Source organism: Natator depressus, chromosome 15 (genome assembly GCF_965152275.1).
Source record: "Natator depressus isolate rNatDep1 chromosome 15, rNatDep2.hap1, whole genome shotgun sequence".
Taxonomy (NCBI): Eukaryota; Metazoa; Chordata; order Testudines; family Cheloniidae; genus Natator; species Natator depressus.
Window position 1 is genome coordinate 17,386,684 of NC_134248.1, and position 23,114 is coordinate 17,409,797.

The 23,114-nt window shown below is 40.5% G+C and overlaps 1 protein-coding gene across 2 annotated transcripts in view; it reads right to left on the reverse strand.

Moving 5' to 3' along the window:
• The window catches only part of CHFR (checkpoint with forkhead and ring finger domains), a 30,128-nt gene extending 7,990 nt beyond the window's left edge, over nucleotides 1-22,138 (reverse strand). Inside the window, exons 1-14 of one of the 2 annotated variants that reach the window (XM_074972604.1) lie at nucleotides 22,040-22,138; nucleotides 21,315-21,459; nucleotides 19,364-19,463; nucleotides 11,470-11,579; nucleotides 9,450-9,509; nucleotides 9,064-9,276; nucleotides 7,532-7,705; nucleotides 6,635-6,791; nucleotides 5,273-5,427; nucleotides 4,561-4,723; nucleotides 3,495-3,637; nucleotides 2,330-2,449; nucleotides 1,756-1,839; nucleotides 1,004-1,074 (exon numbers count right to left, since the gene is read on the reverse strand). In XM_074972604.1, coding sequence (XP_074828705.1) covers nucleotides 1,004-1,074; nucleotides 1,756-1,839; nucleotides 2,330-2,449; nucleotides 3,495-3,637; nucleotides 4,561-4,723; nucleotides 5,273-5,427; nucleotides 6,635-6,791; nucleotides 7,532-7,705; nucleotides 9,064-9,276; nucleotides 9,450-9,509; nucleotides 11,470-11,579; nucleotides 19,364-19,463; nucleotides 21,315-21,447 — 1,683 coding nt within the window. In that variant the 5' untranslated portion in view covers nucleotides 21,448-21,459; nucleotides 22,040-22,138. Of the gene's footprint in view, nucleotides 1-1,003; nucleotides 1,075-1,755; nucleotides 1,840-2,329; nucleotides 2,450-3,494; nucleotides 3,638-4,560; nucleotides 4,724-5,272; nucleotides 5,428-6,634; nucleotides 6,792-7,531; nucleotides 7,754-9,063; nucleotides 9,277-9,449; nucleotides 9,510-11,469; nucleotides 11,580-19,363; nucleotides 19,464-21,314; nucleotides 21,460-22,039 lie in introns of both variants that reach the window. The other variant, XM_074972603.1, reaches the window with a different exon arrangement.
• Between the last annotated feature and the right edge of the window lie 976 nt (nucleotides 22,139-23,114).

A 23,114-nucleotide genomic window follows, 5' to 3' on the forward strand; every position in this document is an offset into this window, starting at 1 on the left:
TCTGCTGAAAGCTGAAGGACTATTCAGTTTGCCTTTCAGAGACGCACTGGTGGCACACCTAAAACTGCCAGCCAGGACACAGCCCTATTGAAAAGATCACCACATGCAACATTGCTAGTGAACACCCTTCCCCCCACCCCCACCCCTCTTGCAGAAAGGATGTTTAGTAACATTAGTTTAGTGCTGGTGCAGAGCAGATAACACAGTGACACCCTGAGCCAAAATCCATTACAATTCGTCATCCAGGAATGGAGTGCACTTTAGGCTTGACAGACTACAATATAAAATCCCTGTGTGTGTCTGTGTGTATACAGGTATGTATACATAAACACACACTAGATATTAATTACACTCCACTGCGTGAACACTATGTATTTATACACAATCTAAGCATATATGTTATTTCATGCCATTGGCCTGCTGGGTGACTTTGGGAAAGCCACTTCATCTTAGTTTCCCCATCTGTAAAATGGGAATACTATCACACGACATCAGAGTAAGGTAAGGTATTATTATATACAGCAGAAACCTGACTCATTAACAGCTCAGAGCAGTTACTGTCCATTGTGTCTTCTCCTGCACTCTTCTCAAAGAGATGTACCAACATGAAAGGCTGAACACATTCCTGATGTCTTTATTCAGTCTTCTAAACTCACTTTGTCTTTGAAAATAATATTTGTCTGAGTAAGAGTTAATGGATTAGGCGAATGGTGTTAAAGTGATGTTGAGTTTGGGGGTGAGGATGGAGTGATTAAATGTAAAACAAAACATAACTCATGGAATTTCAGTTAAAGAATGTTAGTTGTGCCTAGACACTACCTGCATCTCCAGACAGTGAATGAACAAACATCACTCAATTGCTGCTGGACCTACACACAATGGGATGGATAAAGGAGAAGAGTATCTCCTTCTGGATTTCTTGCTTTAAACACCTGGTATGTCACAATCTCAATGTTACATGTTCTCATGCTCATATCCAACATATAGTGATTTTTAAACATACCTTTAGAATATCCGACTCATAATGGTTGTTGTTTAGGATTCCATCTAAACACTTGTCACCAAGATTTATTTCTGTTAAGAAGAGGAGAAATTATCTTTGTTTTGCAATTTCTAAATAAGTTTTTCTTCTGTAACAAAGATGGATGTTTATGAACACAGTATATGAGTTTATGCAAACACATATAGAAGCATATCATGTAACATCCCAACTTTAGGAACTGATCCAAGATTAGGTACTAAGCACCCCACTACTCATTACAGTCCACAGGAGCCACTGTTGCTCAGCATCTATTAACAATACAATAACCCATTAATTGTGACACATTTTAACGGTATAGTCTAAACGTTTTTGAAGTGGGTAAGGGTCTTCTCTAACATTTTAAGATCTGGCTCTCACTGTTCTTATGCTGATTTGTATGTTTTTCTCCTTAGTCTGAAATGTTGCAAAATTCTCTTTAATACCCAAGGTGCTATTTATAGTCACAAAAGTAATTTGCTAGCCTGATCTGATATGATGTCAAAGCGTTAAAGCATGTCAAAGCTAAGGATTATACATTTAAAGAGTTACATGTATGTGGAACATAACGTAGATCCCCTCTCTTTTTCTGTGCCATGACTGTGATTGAGCTAAAACCTAATCTGAACTACAACGTTACATTGACATTAAAAAATTAAGCTTGGTAAAATCCAAGTAACCGAGACACTATTGTATGCAAAGTGGCTATAGCTGATACAGTGATTCTCCTGCCATACCACAGAATGGTGCCAAGCAGCCAAAACATGCCATCCGAGTGCAGCCCCAATACAAATGACAGAACGGCTGTAGACAGACTGTGCCTGTGAACACAAAGAAAAGCTACGATCAACCCAAGGCAATCACCACTGTCCAGGTATATTGGTCTTACAAAGCAGCACAATAACCTAAAGCTCACAGGGTTTTACACAAAACACTGCTCCACTGTACAACTAACATGACATAAATGGTGGCTATATGAGAAATGTTACAATACAAAAAAAAAAAAGAAAAAAAAAATCAGTCAGCTAATGCATTTTGCTGCATCACTATGACAACGAAGATATAAGTCTTTCCATCCACGCTATAGTTGAAAAATGCTAATATATTTCAAAACAATGTGCATTAATTGTGCTTATAGTACAGATATAGGAGAAAACAACCTCCCCTCCCCCCGCTTAATTAAACCCCACAGAAGCAGAAAGACCCTTTCTTACTGTAACAGCACATGATCTGAAGAGTCAGAATGTCTTTCAAGACCTAGGATTAACAATAAGAATTAAATTTGTTTTTAGGACAATAAAGTTTACTCACATTGCTGAGGGGCAATATTGGGATTCTGTTCATGTTCTGCTCTTCGGTCTGGCATTGGTTGAAAACAGCACGTGCATATTACGTGATTTCCTTGAGAAGGACAGACATACTCCTGGACAGCTAGATTGAAATAAATAAAACCCCAAAGAATTATATAATATGGGACCACAGTACCAATGAGCGTTAGACACACACATCAGCATCCGAAGAGCTGAGAAACTTGACACTTAAGCAATATCACTAAAGTTTTTAGAAGGCTATACGGAAAAATAGGGAAATTGGCATTAAGGCTTCTAAACAATATACCCTTTTACACTATTAAACGACAAAAAACTTTTATTCAATACAGGGAAATAGCTTAAGAAGTAAAAGAACCAATTGCTCCTAAACAGTGTATTTTGGGCAACACAGCTGTAAGTTCTCTTTAGTTTTCTGCTTGTACATTTGACTACATAACTCTCTCATTACACATATACATGCAGACTCTACAGTTGACAAATCAAAACCAAGGAATGATTTTTTCAATCAGCTTTGAAACAACAGGAGAAAAAGCTTAATGACCTTTTGATACCACTTTGCTTTTGATGAAACCTTCAATTTTATCCACCAGCAGCAAAATCAAGATGGTCAACCCATGAAGAATGGAGAACAATTTCAGATGACCCTAATCAGTTGATGTTCTACAATTTATTCCCCTCCCTGGGAAATCCAGATAAACCCTAGTAGTTAGTGGATTACTTATTACTCTGACTAGAGTCATCTACACTCACCCTGTATGCACTACAAATCCTGTAAGCTTTTGAACCCACAGCACTGATAACTCCAATATGGAGTGTTGTAAATCTGCTTTTGTAGTAGTGGTTTGCCCTTTGCTGAAATTCACAAAGACACAGATTATTCTATACTCCCACAAGGGTGACAGAAAATGTTCCACTCAGCTATAACGGATAGCTATTTAAAAGACAGAGCACATAGTATTTGTTAAATAAACAGGAAAGGCTTGACTTATCCCCCAGTAACCTAGGAAAATCATCTTCATGTCTCAAGACTCCAAGAAAGATGCCAACTTTCACAACTCCCCAAGAAAGTGTCCTTTCCTCATAAGTGACATGTATTTCTTAGTGTCCCAGTACCACGTTAACAACAAGCTTTTCATCACACTGACTTGTAGGAAAGTCGGCAGACGTCGATGGTGCATCTCCCAGTGCTTGCAATCCTCCTGCTTCCCCCTCTTGACCTGGGCAAGGAAGTGGCTGAATGGAGTGTCGCCGATATCCTGGGCACTGTCTGCACACTATATAAGGCTGACTGAAAGGACAGACACAATCAGGTTACTGGATTTTATACATCTATAGTTTCCAGAGTGGATTCAACTAGCTATTTGTTTCTGTTTTTATAAAGTGTTAGCCTAAACCCAGTAGATAAAATCTCGATAGGGATGCTTACACGTTCAGCAACATAGAGCAGCGAAGCTAAGTATTGCACTCCTAGTTCCTTTCAAATTAGAAAGGGTAAAATAAAAAGGCCACAATTATTTCAGAAGCATTTAAAGTTTTTTAGTTCCAGAAGTGAGTACAAGTAGCCCTAGATTGTTGTAATTTACACTGAGCCCACAAGTGTGCTGGATGCTTTCCAAGACCTACAAATGACACAATGCTTGCCTTGGCTTCCAATCCAAGAAGGCGTAGGATGGAGGAAAAGGAGGACAAAAAGTTACAACAGTATGTGGTGATTTAGGGCCAGATCCACCATTCGGTTCCACTCCATCCCCTTTGGCACCAGAAACTTGACTTAGCCAACCAGCTGGGAATCCTCCTTGTATCTGGGAATCCTTCAGTAAAGCACTCGCTGCTCAACATCACCCACTACTGGACATCTGGTGGAGAGGGAATGCCAGGGGCAGAAGGTAGCATGGCTGGAGCTGTACTCTGGTGATCTTGGGCTGCTTTAGCTTGTGCCAAGACCTGGATCAGCTCCCTGCTGCCTCTATAAATAAGCACTTTATCATTTTTGAGATTATTATAGAGGTTCCAAAACAAACTTGAAAACAAAAATAAATCAAAACTGAACCCTGACAATGTTCATGAAAACATACTGCCAGGGCTTCAAAATGTGGGATGCAATAAAGATTAAACCCCAGTTTTGCAAATGGCTGCAGTTAACACAGTGCTCTAGCCTGGTTTGAGACTGCCAGCGCTCAGACCCAAACAAAGCTAAGCCAATGCACATACCTGATATCTGAGGATTCACTATCTACATCCGACAGTTCCAGCAGATCCTCAGAACTTCCTTCTTCATCGGAAAATGACCTTCGCACCTTAGGCTGCAGCATGTCTTGAGTGATTTTGTTTCTAGCATCCATACTACGTACATCCTCTTCATTACGACACTTATCTGCAAAAGAAACACAAATATGAACCTGAAGAAAAAAATAGCTGTAAATCATCAAATCGACTACTCCAGAGCAAAATCATCTCCATCGCCTTGCAAGTTTTTAAACAATGTACACAGTATTTATGAACATGTGACTACAGTAGTTGTAGCTATGTAATACAACCTAGAATGTTCGTGTATCTGACATTTTATAAACTCACAAGCGTAAGACTGAAGCCCGTAATTCATAATTCTAGTTCCAGCTCTGCCAGTGGCAGTGTATGACCTTGGGTAAGTCAGTTAGGATGAAATTTGCAGGAGTGGGTGCTTAAAGTTCACAGCACCCTTAACGTTTGTTAAGTGCCTTCAGGTCTAGTATTATAAAAAGGTTCCTGTAATAAACTGCTTTCTTTTTCTCTTATGGCAACATGAGAGCAACAGGCAAAATAGTAAGACAGGCAAAGAAGGTTTTATGGATAAAGATCTTTTTCTCTGTTTATACACCTATTTCACACTTAATATCTGAAACATGCTGTATACGTAAGTATATTAAATACACTTCCAACTTGCCTGGATGCTGGATTAAATAGGCTTCAACCAAGTTATTCAGTATATGGTTCTTACAGATACGTTCAACTGGACAACGGCAAGTTGGACAGAGAGAAGACCGTTCCATCCACCCTGAGTAACAGGCAGCACAGAAGGTGTGCATGCAGGGCTGTAAGCTGGAAACACAAACATGTTTACATCACAGGGACAATGAGAAATCCCAAGATTCAAAACAGGCCTTTTACATAAGCTTTAAATACAAAAGTATTTTAAAAGCATGGTCCTTTGATATCTGTTTAGATAATCAAGAAATACCATAAAGAACTTTACATAACGATTTGTATGGAAGTCTGTTTTTCCACTAGTTTTTCTACAGTGAAGATCTGTTTCACAAGGGGCCAGTACTACACAGGAGATTTGAATTGGTGACCACATTTCTGTTACCAATCAGCTGACAGATGTTTAGCAGTCTATTGGAAATTAGTGGATAATCTCAGGATTTAGTAGATTGTAGAAAGCTTGTCTACAATATAAAATAACCCACATTCACAATTAGCGTCGTATTATTGTAAGTCTTGTCAGAGACCAAGGATTTAATATAGACTGGAGCTGGAATCACTCTGCTCTCTTCATCCACACTTCCCAGACTGCTGTGCTATTAATCTAGCACCTTTGATTACTGAAGGACACTTCTTCATTTTTTAAATTAACTTTAATAATTGTTCAATTACTTTTAAAACAAGTCCCCTATCATTTTGAGCCTTTTCCAAATACATGCTTGATGCAAAGATGCTCACCTTTCCCATATCGAGATGGGAAAAAATCCATTAAAATCATACACTTCAACTGGCATCTCATGTTCAGTCTGATCTGCTTTTCTGGCTAAGATACCTGATAAACTCCACTTCACTTCAGTCTAGTGGGAGAAAGCTGGATAGTACAGTTTTCCCATCAGAAAATGGTAATGTTGATTAAAGAAGAGTTACAGCCTTGTTTAACCGGCCACTGGCCAAGTGAACTAGAATTCATCATGAGATTTGCTATACCAGATTGACTCAACGGTCCATTAAATCCTGTATCATGCCTCTGACTGTGGTCTCTGCCCAAAGCTTTTTAGGATGTGAACACTCTACCATTTAAGCTTCTTTGAAAGTCCCAGTCTAAAGCAGCTAGCTAGTTGTTCAATACTGTACGGTGGGGGAAGCGTACATGTTGAAACCCTGGTATATACACTGCATAAAAATAGAAAATCTTACCAACTCTCAAGAGAAACTAGTATTTTACAAAAGACAAACAAACCCCCACGACCCCAAACAGTAGTTATTGTGTTCTCTGTATTAAGTCCCATTTAATTACAGAAGGTTCTTTTTAAACTATAGGTACCTGACACAGTCATGCAGCAATTCCTGGCAGATAATGCAAGTGAGTGTTTCTTCCATTTTGTCTGGTTTTACATTTGTTGTTTTTGCGCCTTCAAATCCAGCTTTAATTATACATTGACTTGGAGCTGTCATCTGAAGAGATGGACTAGCATTCTCATCTGCAGAGAAGACATGTCTCAGTGTTATAACAATACATGAAATTGGACCATGGGTGTCAGAGCCTTCCTATTTAATGTTACTCAATTAAGCCAAAAAGCTAAGCATTATGATTCATATCTGCTTCCATCACTAATGTTGTCACAAAGCTGATGTCCTTGCTTTGCAGACTGATCTCTGCACAGTATTACAGTCACAGCCATTACTTTCACTGAGCCAGCAACAGAATAGCAGGAAGCCTGGAGCAGGTCTAAAATCAACAATATTTGATCCCTTTAAATCATACTTTGTTAAAAGTAAACATATTTGCCCTGATGTAATAGAAGCCTGAGGGCATGTGTTTTTAAAAACCATAGTGTTCTGAATAAGGTTTTATATACACACCATTTAAACATATCCTTTAAAGCTCTTCTAGGTTATAGTAGTGCATTTTGGATTCATTTCACTTCAGCAGAGAAAAAAAGTAATAATAGTCTTAAACTTTCATAAGATATAGTTAGAGTCTTGGATTCTAATCTAGACTGAACCACTGAACTGCCTATAGAGCCCTGGTAAGCCATTTCAGATCCCTGTGCTTCACTTAACCCAAACGGAATTCTGTGAAAAATTAACAAACCAGCCATGTACGTAATTGGAAGCTTCTTATTACATTGCAGAGTGTCAGTCTTCTTTCAAATCATTTTAACAAAAGATTAAAATAGAAGGCTACATCGTAGGTCACATAATATGGTAATATACTAGCCTCCTTTTATTTTCTTCTTTGCAGGCTCCAAGTCCTCCTCCTCTTCCCTTTGAGGCTCTGATGTAGAACTTTCATTTCTCTCTTTATCAATGATACTTGAAGTGATAGTGGAAGTTTCACTATTTGCATACAGCTGTCCTTGTTCTTCATGTGATGCTCCAGGACACCTAGGTTCTAGAGTGGGGAAAGCAGGCACAGGAATGAAAATAGAGGACTGTGATCCTGTAAAATGAAAGCACAGATTATTAACAGATATGTACAAAGAGGGAACACTGGAGAAAAACTATGATATTTTCCATGACACATGCCCATCCTAATTCAATCATCATCTCAATGAGAAAAGGCTATGTCAAACAACAAATGTGCTGGCATCGTTTGCACGATTATATGGTATATCATATATCCTAGTTTTCGCAATATACCGAATTATTTGGAGGATCTAAAGAAACTGGTACAGAATCTGTAAATGCTCCGCATCTAAATAGAAGTGCTTATAATTCATTCATAAAAATATGCTCCAGGCCAGTACTTAGTAATAAAGATTCAGTCTTGGAGTGATTTTACTCTCTCTCACACGCACACACACACACCTCTTTCCACATATGCAGCCTACCACAGAAGTGGTTGAAGAATCTGTGGGGAGCACAAATAATATGCAGAGTACATCAAGGCTAAGGCACATTTTGAGCAATACTTTGGAAGGAGCCAGTATGAGCAGGCAGAGCCAGACTTGCGATCGGATGCTGCAGTATTTGAAGCGTTTAGCAATTTAGGGATGGAGTGAGGTCATGAGACAGACTGCAGTATAGGTGCACAGAAGATTGAGGATAAACTGAAGGTCAGGAGGCAGCCTGCAGTGATCATGTAATTTGGTAAATTGGAAAGACAGCATGAGAGTGGATTTTCACTTGGTTAAACTGGGTGGCAGGTGGGTAGACGAACTGGGGATCACTTCTGGGAACATCATTTACATCTTCTAAATAATTGTCTTTTGTTCTATTTGTCAGATTAAATGATCAATGTGGTCGCTTCTAACCTTAAAAATCTCTGAATGGGAAAAAGTGGACTGGTGAATGGCAGCAGCAACAGTGAGGATTAGAATGGTTCCTCAGTGAGCGACTGCATGCGTGCAAATATTCAGTTGTAGTTAGCTTTGTGATGTGATCTGTATAGTTTCAGTAAGTTTACACTCCAGCTTGATGAGGGGAAAAATCCCCAACAGCTGCACCTAAGTTCCAAGATGGCGAGTGCTGCAAAATTAAAACACTTAATGGTTGAAATGCATCTTCTGTGTCCTTGAATTCACACAATTCTCAATTGCCTCTCCGAGCCACTAGGACTAAGCCTATGATTTTCTTATGGAACAAGTTATTAAATTAACTACCGATCAGGTGCTTTGACTTGAACTTTTGCAGGGATTTTGATCATTATCATTCTATCCTCTACAGTAAGAGATTAGTTTCTTAGGATTCAACAGAAGAGTCATAATTTCTGAGGCACCAACCTTACAAACACTGCACACAACACCTTACCAGATGTTGAAGGATTATCCTGCTCAGCAGATGCCCGCTCGATAAGAGAGGTAGAAGAAGCATTAAAGAGGTTAGATGTAGAAGTAGATGGCTGTGGTTCCTCATAGCAAGATTGAGTGGCTGGCAGTGATGAGGTAATTTGGGTTCCATCATCACTTCTTCCTATATGTGAGGTATCTTTGGTCAGATGGCACGTATTTTCTACATTAGCTTCTGTAACAGAAAAGGGAGTGGAAAGAACATCTCTCTGATAGGCAACCTCAAAAGGTCATGGCTTCAACAGAGTCCATTAACAAGATTTGAAGGAATCAAGCTCTCTTAAAACGGCTACAATTAGTCACAACCACTCATCCCCCTTTTAGTCTTGAACTAATAGTTTTACTTACCTACTGGTTCTTGAGTTACATCTTGTTTTGCATTGAAGGATTCATAGAGATAAGCAACATCTGAAAGGAGAGAAAATGGCAGAAATTTTATTTTAAAAGTGTTTTTATTTCTCTCCCTCTTACTCTCACCAACTCCTACCCACAGGTGGCTGCTTCTCATATGTTTCCTAAAATGGAGAGGGCCAACAAGAGATTGCTGTTATAGCCAATGTTAATGCTGCTACTTAGGAGGTAATTAGGAACAGAACAGTTAGATCTATTCTTCTCAGACCAAGCTGAATGGCTTTGTCTGAAATTTAGCTTGTGCCAACCACAGAAATTGAGGCTTAAACACTTCCTAACTGTAAATTCTGCTGTGTGTCAAGATAAGCTGTGACTACTCTTACTAATACAACTGTACTGGATGTTCTCTCCAGAAGGCTGAGAGGTGAGCTCTAACTATTCGTAAGTTCAGTTTTTTATATAATTTTCCTTAGATTTTATTGTAAAAAGTTTAAAGTTAACAATCAAATTCCATATAACATTTTAAGCCACTACCCAAATGCTATTCACCGACTAACCCAAAACCTACTTACAAAGCAAATCAGAGCAAATTCTTTTCTTCTCCAGCCTATGGGAACCCTCCAGCTTCCTAACAGAACCCCAGAGATCCCATTGTGTCCCCTTGCTTTTTATCCTCAACCATTTAGGTCCTTCCAACACCCTCTGAATCTGCACTGTGATCAATCTTACTAGCAAAGGAACTATGCAGGATTCTTTTTACTCTGCTTCAGAATTGCTGAAATAAGACAACTATACATGCCAAAGCTAAGCTCACTCTCAGTCCTTCAAGGCACAGGGGATGAAAAAAATCAGGACTCAGAACTTTAACTGAATGATAGGTACTAAGGCACTAAGCAGCCCTGTTCAAATACATTTTAACTAAAAGAAAATTAATACCTCAAAACATTTGAATCTATCTTGGAACAATGGGGTAAATGAATTCCTCAACTAGTATTGACTACTACAGTGAAATCCCCAAAAGAGGATCAACAAAAGAGATAGTAGATATAGATTTAGAGTGTGTGCGCATGTGTCACTGCTTTCCTGTAAAACCGACATCACAAATTGATAAATCCAGAGTCTAAAAACTGATGGTGAGGTTACAAAAGGGAATTCAGGTTCCAACAGTTATATACATCTAAAATAAACTGTGGACAAACAGCTTATAAATTTTCCTGTCGTGGCATAGTTGCAAACATAAATTCTAAGACATTTATACTTTCTTACACTTTAGACAAGTCTAAGGCACCAAATTCATCTGGGGCTTAAGTTTTATCTGGGGTTTTAATACCACACCCATCACAGTAGCAGCTATCACTTCATAATAATTCCTGAGCATATGACAGCGTAATAACTTGTTACACTCCCAATCTGCCCACTATAAAATTTCATTTCAGGGATTTACATTCCTGTTTTGGACACAGTAGCTAGAATTTAGTATTTAAAATACCTTTACCTTTCATCTATTATAAAGGAAACCTCTGAAAACTGAACGTTTTCTACTAAAGTAACAAATGCTAAATACTTTATAACCAATTTCATGGCACTGGGTTGGACCCAGGAGACCCAGATTCTATTTCTGGCTTTGCCAATGACCTACTGCATGACCTTTGGCTTGTCTCTCCACCTCTCTATGCCTCAATTTCTCCTCCAAGCCTTCATCTATCTTGTCTAATTAGACTAAGTTTTGTAGGGCACGGGCTATTTTCTACTATGTGTTTATAGAGTATCTAGCAAAATGAGGCCGCAATTTCAAACACGGGCTATAGGCTCTACCATAATACAAATAATAGAAGATGATGATGCTGATAACTAGAGAAGGCCCCCAACATCATGAAAAAATGTGGTTTTAATATTAAAAAGTTACTTGCTCTATCATTCACTGAGTAGCTCTATTCTCACCATCTGATATTCCCTTGTATCCCTTATGACTAGCCAATGCCATTAAAAAAAAAAAAAAAAAAAGGTATCCTCTTACTGTTTTCTGGCTCATTCTTCCTGTAAACAACATAGATCACATCGCCAGTCTGCAAAGGGCATGTCTGCTTCTTAACCACTTTCAGTTTATTAATTACTGTTCCATTAGTGCTGCAAAGAGAAAGACAGTTATTTAGCCCAAATGCTTTCATAATTATTGTGGGGGTTGACTGGGAGAGGAAGAAGGTGGGGGGAGAGATATTAGCAGAGAAAATTGCTGGTACTCAAAAAAAAAAAAATGTAGCCAAGATTAAGAGAAGCCAGATAACTGAACGGGAAAAATCTGCCCTGTGGGGCTGTTCTGCAGAGTTGCTGAGGACTTCATTACTAGTTTGCGGCTCCTGGGAAGGAAACATGTGGCTAACAGACAGACAGACAGACAACGATCCCTTACATTTGGAGAATGGCTCAAAATAATTAGAGAATTGCTCCCTACGGAATGAGTTACAGCTAAGATAAACAGAAGACAGAAAGGGACAGAAGTAGTAGAACATCTCAGCCACCTATCTGAAAGTGCTAAATTGTAGTGTTGGGATTAACATTGATAGGAAGGACTCTCTTTTAAACTGTTTATGGGGTGGAAGAACCCATTTTCTGTACAACCAGGGACCGCATGCTGGCCTTTCTTTCCTTCCTCCTCCTCCTCCTCTCAGATGTTGAAAGTTTAAAATGCCAAAGGTTGAAGATTGGAAAATGATTCTGGTTATTAGTGACTCTAGTCAGTTATTTTATTCTTATTTGAGTTAGAAAATGAATTGCTGGAATTATTTTTTTATTTTATTTTTTAAGGTCTATAAGTTTTCAACATCACACTCTTGAGCTACCACCTGTGGATTAATGACAGAAGGAAGAAAAGAAGGAAGCATCTATTTTTCCAATGATGTTTACCTCAACTATTTCGGGTTGCCAACTTTCCAGTCGCACAAAACCAAACACCCTTGCCCTGCCCCTTCTCTGAGGCCCTACTCCGCTCACTCCATCCCCCATCCCTCCATCGCTCGCTCTCCCCCACCCTCACTCACTCATTTTCACCAGGCAGGGGAAGGTCCCTTTTTGACCGGGTGTTCTGGTGGAAACTGGACACCTGGCAACCCTAAGAAAGTTAATAGGGGGAAAGAACATGTACATGCACTTAAATGGAGTTAAAAGCCAAGCTAGATGGAATCATTTTGAAGTGGAAACAACCTTCAAAAAAAATTATCTGAAGACTTAAATTTGGAAACACATCAGTGCACAGTACCACCAGCTACTGACTAAATATCTAATTATATCTATCTTCACTCATTCTTTTTGGGATGTACCACTTCATACAGTTGCTATAAAAGTGTTTTAAAATCAAGTCAAATTACACTGAAATTAGTAATTTCAGCTCTGTTGCAATATTAGCATTTTTTAAAAGCCTCATAGAACTAAAGGAGTTCAGATTTCTGCCATCCAAGAACCTCAGCAACTAATACTATATGTATAAAGATGCCCACAGAACACTGGGGCTTTTTTGTTGTTGTCTATGCCAACCTTCGGTACTATAAATTTTTACTGCCATCTTGTGGATGAACTTAGTTACTCACCCAGACCACAGCCCAGATTTTCCCAAATGTACCATAGTTAGTTTCTATTTCATGGTGGAAAATTATCTAGAAACAAATCCCATCCTTCTCTTCTCATTATTTATCCTTTTAAACAAAAACGGCTCAGAAGAAAGGCCTTCAGTCAGCTATTTACACAAGAAGAGAAAGTAAAGAGATTGTTAAATATCCAGAAAGATTGACAATAGGAAGTCAGAAGCACTGCTAGGAGAAATCACTTTTGAGGTGGCACTAAGTGATTTCTCAGTCAAGAAATATATTGCTTCCCCCTCATCAGACGTACTTTTATATTGTACATGGATAAGTCAACCAACACAGCGCAAACTTCATGAAATGCTGTTTTGAAGGTCCCCTTCAGAGGGGAGGAAAAACGTTGGACTTGTTTCCTTCTTTGCTCCTTCATTAAAAATTTTTTTAAAAAAAAAAAGAGTAGAAAATTTAAATAAATATTTTCTCCTTGTCTTTTTACATTAGAAATACAGCTCCTGCTGAGGCTGGAAGACTCTATGATGACCCGAGAAACAGCAAAGTGCATCACCAAAGTCAAGAGAATGAAAGTTGAGCAATTAGGAGGGGAAGGGAATTTTAGTCAAACTGTGAAAAAGAACATTTTTGATTTGTTATTATTTACCTATGTTAAATGACAAAGAAATATTTTGAATCAAGGAAACCATTGTTAAAAATTAAAAGAACTGACTAAAACTTCTTCAATCTCCTTCAATCAAGTATTATTGCTCACAATGACCACTGAGACCTGCTGGAGGTCTGCCAGCAAAACTCCAGAAAAAAACAAACAAATACAAAAAACCCAAACCATTTGGGCCTTCTTCATAATAGTAAAACAGCAACAACAAAAAAAGGGGGGGGGAATGCCCAATTTTTAAAGAAACCTTTATAAGTCTCCTTTAAGTAATGCAGAAGAATTTTCAGGGATTATTTTATACAATGAAACAATTGCACTAATTTGGATTACAGTTATATCATAGACTGGCTACTCATGCAAAGTATCAAAGGGAACAACTCTGCTTGCAACATTACCCATCTGGACAGGTTTCAACAGAAGGACACAACCACTACTCTAATGAAATAAGAGTCATATCTGAGTGTTTAAGCAGTGGTCTATGTACACGATGATGCAAAAACCACAGACAAAGTCTCAAGTCTTGTTTTGAAGTGTACATAAATATCAGGTGGAGGGAAAAAAAACAGCTCAATCTGATAAAATAAAGAATATCTCTTAGCGATCTTCAGATGGTTTCTGGCCCCAAGATTTATTGCCATAATGAGGGCAAATATATGAACTTTAAAAAATTTCAATACAAAGGGTTTTATAAGTACCTTTAACATAATTATTAAGCAGTTCTGCCAAATCCCAAAATGGGCATAAGGGACTTTAAGGTGTTTTAGCTAAATGCTTATTAGAAAGATGTGCACTCTTGGATATCAGACAGTGAAGTTTGCTACTGGGAGGAAAAAACATGCCAAAACTGCTGCCAAATCAACACCAAAGCTTGAATCCCACACACATTTCCATGCAGGTGAATCTCTGTGTTCCTGCAGACTCCCATTGACTTGAACAAAGCTCTGACTACACCAGTCATTTGGGGAACCACGGCCCAAATCATCATCCTTAACAAAGCCAAATGAGGAAATCAGTAGGGCAGCAGATGAACAATCTTTGGTCAAAGTTTCTCCCCCTCCAGCTGCCCAGAGATTCACTTGTTTAATAGAAAGGGGGGCGGGGGGGAAATCACATCACTCAAAGATAAGCACCCAAGTTTTTGCTAAACACTAAAGAAAACTGAATGTGTTTAAAATTAGATCTTAGCCAATAATACAGGAAATTGTCACATTATTTTGTGCGTCATATCCAGTTTCAGGGCTCTAACCAGAGAAGTCTAACACTTTGCGGAGTGTCTGGCTATCACAAAATGGATTTTTTACATACAAACATCAAAAATGGCTAAATTTATGTATTTATCAGGCACTACAAATCGTTGCACTGCAAGTGAAGAAGAAAGTCTAATGTGTCCCAAGTCCAACAGACATTCCTTGTGATTCAGTACTAAACCAATGCCAACCAGCTGTATTGTTTTGGAGTGAGAGGAGAAGGAAACTCAGCTATCAGATGAAACGTAAATCCAGGTCATAAAAGATCCCACAACACTTTTCTTAAGACTAGAAATATAAATCTCTGTATCCTGACCCAATTCCCATTTGGGTAGGGTACAGCGGTGCAAGTTATCCCATACGATTCTGTCAATGTGCCTCTTGGCTCTGGAAGGGCCAATCCAAAAGTTAAGAGTGTAGTTTGCTTATTTAATGCAGGCACACACACAAAAACTGCCCAATGGAGGACAGGGAAAGGCCCTTCAAAAGTCTACCTCAATCTCATGAGTTGCATTTGAATTTTTGTTTTTAAGAAAGAATTAATTGCTTTTCCCTGGGACAAGCCAACTGTTCCGTGAATGAAACTGATTAAGTAATCTAATACAGTATTGTTTCTTCTAGTAAATGCTAAGGGCTTGTCTACACCAGCAATTTACAGTGCTGCAACTTTCTCGCTCAGGGGTGTGAACCCTTCCCCCCCTGCCGAACGCTGCAAGTTTCAGTGCTGTAAAGCGCTAGTGTAGACAGTGCACCAGCGCTGGGAGCCACGCCCCTTGTGGAGGTGGGTTTTTTAGAGCGCTCTCTTCCAGCGCTGTGCCACGACCACACAAGCCATGCTGAAGCGCTGCCGTGGCAGCACTTTAGTATTGCCAGTGTAGACTAGCCAAGGCACTTTCTGGGTGGAAAAAGCTTAGATATACAACTTCTTACGGCCAGTTTGACTCTGTATAGCTCAGCTGATATTGACAGCAGGCCTTGAATATCAGAGGTCTCAGACAAATTCTGAGAGAGGAGAAGCTTAATCTTCCGCAAGTAGTAAGGCAGTCAGGACTGTCTTCCTATTCCATGTGTGGTTACAGTGCTTTAAGTCAACTCTCACCCATGCACAGACAGAATATATAAAAGGCCTTCTTCCTTTTTGTCAGGTATGTGAAAATATAACATGCCATGTTCTCAGTTGTGGAAGAGAGGCATTACTTCGGGTTGCAGCCTTTCAGTGGGGCTAACAGTGCATCTAGCTCCACCCTTCCACAAACTACACTCTTGCAACGTTGACAGCAAAGTCTTATTTAGCTCAGTAGTTAGCTACTCTCTTCTACTGGCTGCCCCTTTTTGTTAGCTAGCGACCTGAGCTCTCCTACTCCATGAGTGTCTGGAGAACAAGCTGTGTGTGGGTGTGGGTGTGTGGGATCTGACACGTGAGTTGAGGGGTCAGAGGGAATATATTATGGCAGAAGAAGGGTAGGAAGAGAAGACTTAGGCTTTGTCTACACTAGCACTTTTGTCAGCAAAATTTTTGTCAGTCAGGGGTGTGAAAAAACGACCCCTTGAACAACATAAGTTTCACCTACAAAGCACCTCTGTGGGCAGCACTATGTCAGTGGGAGACACTCCCCTGCTGACATAGCTACCACCACTTCTTGGGGGTGACTTAATTATGCCGGTGGGAGAGCTCTCGCCTGTCCGCATAGAGCAGCTACACAGGAGACCTTCCAATGGTGCAGCTATAAGGTCCATAGTGTAGACATAGCCTTAGAAGGCAAAGATAAATGTGGTTGGGGTGGCCCACTTCAAATTCCTGCTTGAGAATTCCATTCCCCTGTTATTAAATTTGACTGTAGCTCCCACATGGTCAGGTCTGTTCATTCATTCATTCGGAACTGTCAGGGTCTATTTTTTGTGTTTTCAACCTTGTCAAGTGTGGGACAGCTGAACTGCTGGATGAAGTCCCTAAGCCCTTTATTAGGCAGACAGATTACAGTTGCTCATGATACTTCGTGCTCTCTACTCTGCAGCTTCTGCTAGTTCAAGACTTTTCCCTACACACAAAGATAAAAGTATTTCCTGCCTTATAAAAAGAAAAAATACGTGGCCTAAATCAATGTCAGAAGTAAGTTTCTGGCCCCGGAAAGAATCCCACTTGCAACATCATATCTACCAACTCTGATCAAGAGAATGAGGAGGGAGTGGATAAGTAAGGGCATGTCTTCACTAGCATGGCAGCGCTTTAACATGGCTGTGTAGTAGCGGCAAAAAACTGTAGCTGTAAAAAAAAACAACACCCCCACGAGGGGAGTAGCTACCAGAGGTGGGAATGTGGCTCCCAGTGCTGGTGCACTGTCTACACTGCCACTTCACAGTGCTGAAACTTGCAGCGCTCAGGGGCACACCCCTGAGCGAGAAAGTTTCAGCACTGTAAAGTGGCAGTGTAGACAAGGCCTTAGTTAAATTTTGCCAAAGGAAACTGTTGACTAGACCCCATACATCCTGCAACAGGCAAGAAAGATTATACATCCCAGCTAACTTGAACAATGTCCCAATAACTCTGAAACCAATAACTATGTGGGTGAAACCAGTAAATCACTTCATTCTACAGTAGTGATTAGAAAATGAAACAAGTCAAAAACATCCTATCACCTGGGGGTGAACACTTTTCACAAAGCGATCACTCTATATCTGACCTATCAGTCCTCCTCAAAGGAAACCTGCACAACAACACTTTCAAAAGACAAGCCTGGGAGCTTAAATGTATTACTCTGCTAGACACTAAAAATCATGGACTGAACAGAGAGACTGGATTTATGGCTCATTACAACAAGCTGTAAAGCACTAACCCCCTCTTTTTGTTCTATGACTATAGAGGTGTCAATGGGCCATTCTACCTTGAACAGTCCCTTACAGTATGTGCTAATTATTTATGCTAAACAATCTGTTCCACCTTGTATTTAACTGTGATGCTGAGAATACCTTTCCCAAACCTGAAGAGCTCTGTGTATCTCAAAACTTGTCTTTCTCACCAACAGAAGTTGGTCCAATTAAAGATATTGCCCCATCCATTTTGCGTCTCTAATATCCTGAGACCGACATGGCTAGAACAACACTGCATAAGCTCTCACCAGCATTCTTGTAACCCAGCAGGAAATAATCTCTCCCAGAAGAGCAAGTTTGTTGGCCCTGATCCCGCAAAATCTTATGTGCTGAACTTTATGCACTATGGTGTAGTTCTATTAACTACTCATGGTGAGCTAAGGGCATGGCTACACTGGAAACTTGAAAGCACTGTCGCGGGAACACTCCCGCATCAGCGCTTTGAAGTGCAAGTGTGGTCACACGCAAGCGCTGGGAGGCTCCTGGTAATCCACCTCCATGAGGGGACGAGCGGCTCCCAGCGCTCGGAGCCAGCCTACTCTAGTGCTTTAAAGCGCTCAGACTTGCTGCGCTCAGGGGGATGATTTTTCACACCCCAGAGCCAGCAAGTTAGACCTCTATAAAATGTAAGTGTAGACAAGCCCTAAATTAAGCACATAAAGGCCCTAATTGTGGAAAGATTCATGTAAGCATTATATCACTACATAATAACTCCCTGAAATACTGATTAGAGGAAAGAACTAAAAAAACAAACAAACAAAAAAACAAACTTCTGATAACAAATGACTAATGGCAACATCAACAGCTACAATGTTGTATTGAGCAATTTCAATTATTTAATTAAGTTTAATGATTTATAATGTTACCTATTAGGCCCCACTCTCTCTCCTCTCCACCTGAAGTGCTTGAGATGACAAAATAATTTCAAAATATAATACAATAGGCATAAGTATTTATACGGTGCTCATTACCATAGATCCAAAAGGGAGCTCAAACTATAAATGAAGCCAAAATCCAGACAACCCTTCAAGCCCCAAAGTTCCTATGAAATACTAGCTACCTTCAGAGATATTTTAAACACCAAAAGGAATAACAAATACGAATCTCTATTCATATCCATTGCACGTTTTTGAGGTTGTCAGTACAAATGTATTCCCCCCCACCCCCGAGAAGCTGGGGATGGTGGTAGGGAAGAGAGATAATATAAGGAATGAGTATGCCATATACTAATTCACCATGAACAGTTTTTAAAAACTCCTAAAGTCACTGATAATTTTTTTCACAATGCTATAATTGCAATCACATAATAAGACACACAGTATACAAAACTACCAGGCCCTCCCCACCATCAGTTTGTTTTTCATCCAGTAAGCTAGGCATTCCATGGGGGGGGGGAGGGAGGATGAGTTTTAGGGATCGTTGGAAGAAACTAACACCTAAAAATAAGAGACTTACCAACTACTCTCTGATATGTACAGCTAGCTCCTTTCATGAGCACTAAACAGAATTTTACTCTAGCAACCAGTAATAAAAGTTTAAAGCAGGGCTAACCTGGTATCTTCCAATGATACTTGTCCAGATTCTTCATCCACTGTAATCTTACAGTGATCTCCAGACACCAGTTTGTTGCCAGGAAAGGACAAGTCACAACCTTAAAAAGAAAATGTTTATGATCAATATGTTTATAAATATCCCATGAGTATTTACATAGGCAGATCCCATCACAGAGACTGATCAGTCCACTTAAAACTCTTCTTTTAAAAATAAGATTTTCTTATGTGTTAGCACCATCTTTAGATTATTAAAGACAAAGAAAATTTAAAATCCAGCGCAGTTCACTGCCATTAGCCAGGAGTATTAAGGGGAAGGTTAGTAATGATTTGAGGGGTGATGGGAACCGTCACCATTTTGACACTACCTTAATCCCTCCTTCCCAGCCATATTCAAGGCTCCACAGATAAGACACCATTCCATCTTGCAACAACACTTCCCTTGTAAGAGAGGCCATAACTAAGGAACATGATTCATATCCTCCCATTCATAGTCTGGCCCTGGATTACTTCCCAGCACATTCAATCCTCCCTAGACAGGGCAGAGAGACATCTGGGTGTAGTAGATCTAGAAATAAATAAGTCACCCACCACACCCCCTGATAATAGTTTACCACTATTTTTCCACAACTGATGTCCATGGGACAATTAACAGCTTCTGAGTACAACTTGTGTCGCACAACTTCATGACCTTGTGATTCTTGCTGAAAGTGATTAGAATGCCGTAGTTTCACTCAGAAGTAGTATCGCACTTTCACACCGGTGTACCCCATCTACTCTTTGTGGCTCTTGGAATATAGTGTAAGGGCCAGGAAGAGGAGAGGAACAGCATGGACTAAATGAATTTTTCCAGAATCCCACATATTTTTCTAATAGGATAATGGTGCCAACAATATTTTGCTGAGGAGTAGATAGCAAATTTTGGTTATGTATTTTTCTAACCGAACACTTTAGTAATCTAACTGTGAAATGATTATGAGAGCAATTCAGCAGGCAAAAGTCAATCTTTATCTGCCATGTAAGCCCACTGAAATTCAACTACAAGATTTCCTAGTGTGGACATCTTGTTGGTTATTAGCCATATTTAGCAATACAGTCATCAAAAAGGGCAACAAACGTATGGTACTGAATTTAACAGACAAAAGATATTTAGATTTTCCCTATAATATGTTCCATGAATTCCATTTCGACTGACCATATAGAGTCTATAAACTATAATATACTTTCATTGATGCTGGGTGCTACAACATGATATGCACTGAGTTGATGGACAGGCAACTAAAGTTAGTGCCAGTTGGCACAGTGCAAGGTTAAGTGGATAATTTGCCTTAAACATGGAATTGCCTTAAAATTGAGTCAAATAGTCATCACTTTTAAACCCAAAAACACTTCCATTTCAAATCAACTCTCACAGAAATGATTTTAATGTTAGCAACCATCATGCAGCCAGAAGAATTAAGGCTTTTTTGGATTGTAGGTGTGTGTTGAAGTGTGAAAATGTAGCAGTGCAGACCCTCCACGCCCCACCCCACTTTTTTTTTTTTTTTAAATCACAAGAGCTAAAGGAGAGAGTAGTGACAAAATGGGTATGACATGACAAAACTTGGTTTGAAATGTAGTGCTTTTTTATTTGCACAGAAACAATCAGGGAAATCAACAAGACAAATTCACGGGATTGGGTGTTTGTGATATCACCAAGAACCCCATTAAAAAAGAAAGCCAAAGACAGGGAGAGAGCACAACTTTTCTCTCATGGAAATGACAGAGTAGGGAACAAGGGATTTTGTGGCAAGCATTGAGGTGGGCCTCTTCTAACCTAACTCCACCTTATCCTCACACCAGATACCAACATACCTGTCATGTCTCAGAGTCCATCTTCATATATTTTTAAGGCCAGCAGGGACCACTATGATCACCTAGTCTGACCTCTAGCAAATCACACGCCATCTTACCTTTCTTCCGCCCAATTGTCCATTCTCTTTTCAGCAGTAAGACATGGGGCTCTGCTTCATCAGCACCTAACCGGATCAGCTTCCCCCAAGGCTGCTGCTGCTGGTTTTGGTCTCCTCCTTCAGAATGCTCCATTTGGATTCACATCTGATCAAATAAATAAATAAATCACAAGACACACAGGGGAAAAGTTTCATTTGGAAACAGTAGGGTTTCTCTCCCCAGTTCTCACAAACATACCCCTCCTACTTCCCCTCCCATCTGTTCTTCCTCTCGCAGCTTTCACAGCTATGATTCTCTCTCTCTTTCCCCAGCCTTCTCTCCCCGCCTATCCTTCTTCCCCTTCTTGTCTGTTCGCTGTCCCAAGCCATCACTTCCCCTCTCATCTCTTTATTTCCAGACCCCGCTCCCCCGCAGCAGCAGCCCCTCAGACACCTGCCCACACACCAGCCCCAGCTCTCCTGCATTGCTCTGGTATGTGGGCTGAAGTCCCTCCACTCTACTCCCCGCTCCTTTCCTCTCTAGGGCAAGCGGGGCCCCCCTCGGAGCCTGGCCCTCCAAGGCCTCTCACAGCCCTGAGGGTGAGACACACAGGAGCCGGGCTGGGGCTGCTGGCAGGGCCCCGTCCTCCCTCCCCCAACGTCCCTCCCGCTTACCGCCCTGCCCCCAGCCCCAGGGGACTTGAGGGGGTTCACAGCGATCCCCTCCCCCACCGCCAGCCTCTTACACCCAGTCCTGCCGCGGAGGCTGCTGCTGTCAACAGACATTGCCAGCCATCAGCTGATCAGACTCTGGGCGGGGCCACGAGCTCCCCCACGCCTCCTATTGGAGACCAGAGCAGGGTCACCATAGAGAACCCAGAGGGCGGGGAGGCAAGGGAAGAAAAGGCTTCCGCTCCCATCACAGAGCTGGCCGCGCTAGAGCGCCGCTTTCCTCCGCGCTAGGCAGCCATCTTGGATTGGGGAAGCCAACCGACTATTGAGGCGGAGGAAGGACGGCGGCGGCCATCTTGGAGGTGGGCACCAGTGGCGAGGGTGCGTCGGGCATTTTGGATGTGGGCACTGTTCCCTTTTGTGGTAATATATTCATCACAGAGCCCGCTGGCGGCCATCTTTGTCATGGGCAAAATGAATGTCCTATAACAATTACCCTAAAAGAGTAATAATGTTTATAATAACAGACATTGACCTCTGTTATTTGTGATACCTTCATTTCTGTTAAATATCGAGTAATTAAGCTACAGTTAATTTGACTATAGCAAAATCAACAGAGTTTAGCTGACACAGAATGAACCAGTACCATGGTCTTCCCAGTGAATTGCTCCAGATATAATTCTGCACGGAAAGGGAAAAACTAAATATTGATTTCGTGCCCAGTCTTTCCAGTTTTAAATACCTGAGAGACACTTAATTAGAGACTCTTAAATACAAACATGGGGTGGGACTTAGAAAGCTCCAAATATTAGAAAAGCATGTATTTCTCCTTCCTCCCTGCTACAGTTGCCAATTTTGGTTGGACGTATTCCTGGAGGTTTCACCACATGACATAATCTATAATTAAAGATTGATCTTTAATTCCTGGAGACTTAAGGAAAATTCTGGAGGGCTGGAAGTAACCCAAATTCCCCCTGGCTTTAAAATATTTTTTAAATATAATAATACATTTGGGGTTCTTTGTGTGCCTTTTGGTATGAGCCTTTAGGGTGCATTTGGGTCATCTTTTCATGGTTTTACCTGCAAACATGAGGGAGAGGGGGAGGGAGAGGATTTCCAACCCTCCAGGATTGTCCTGCAGTCTCCAGA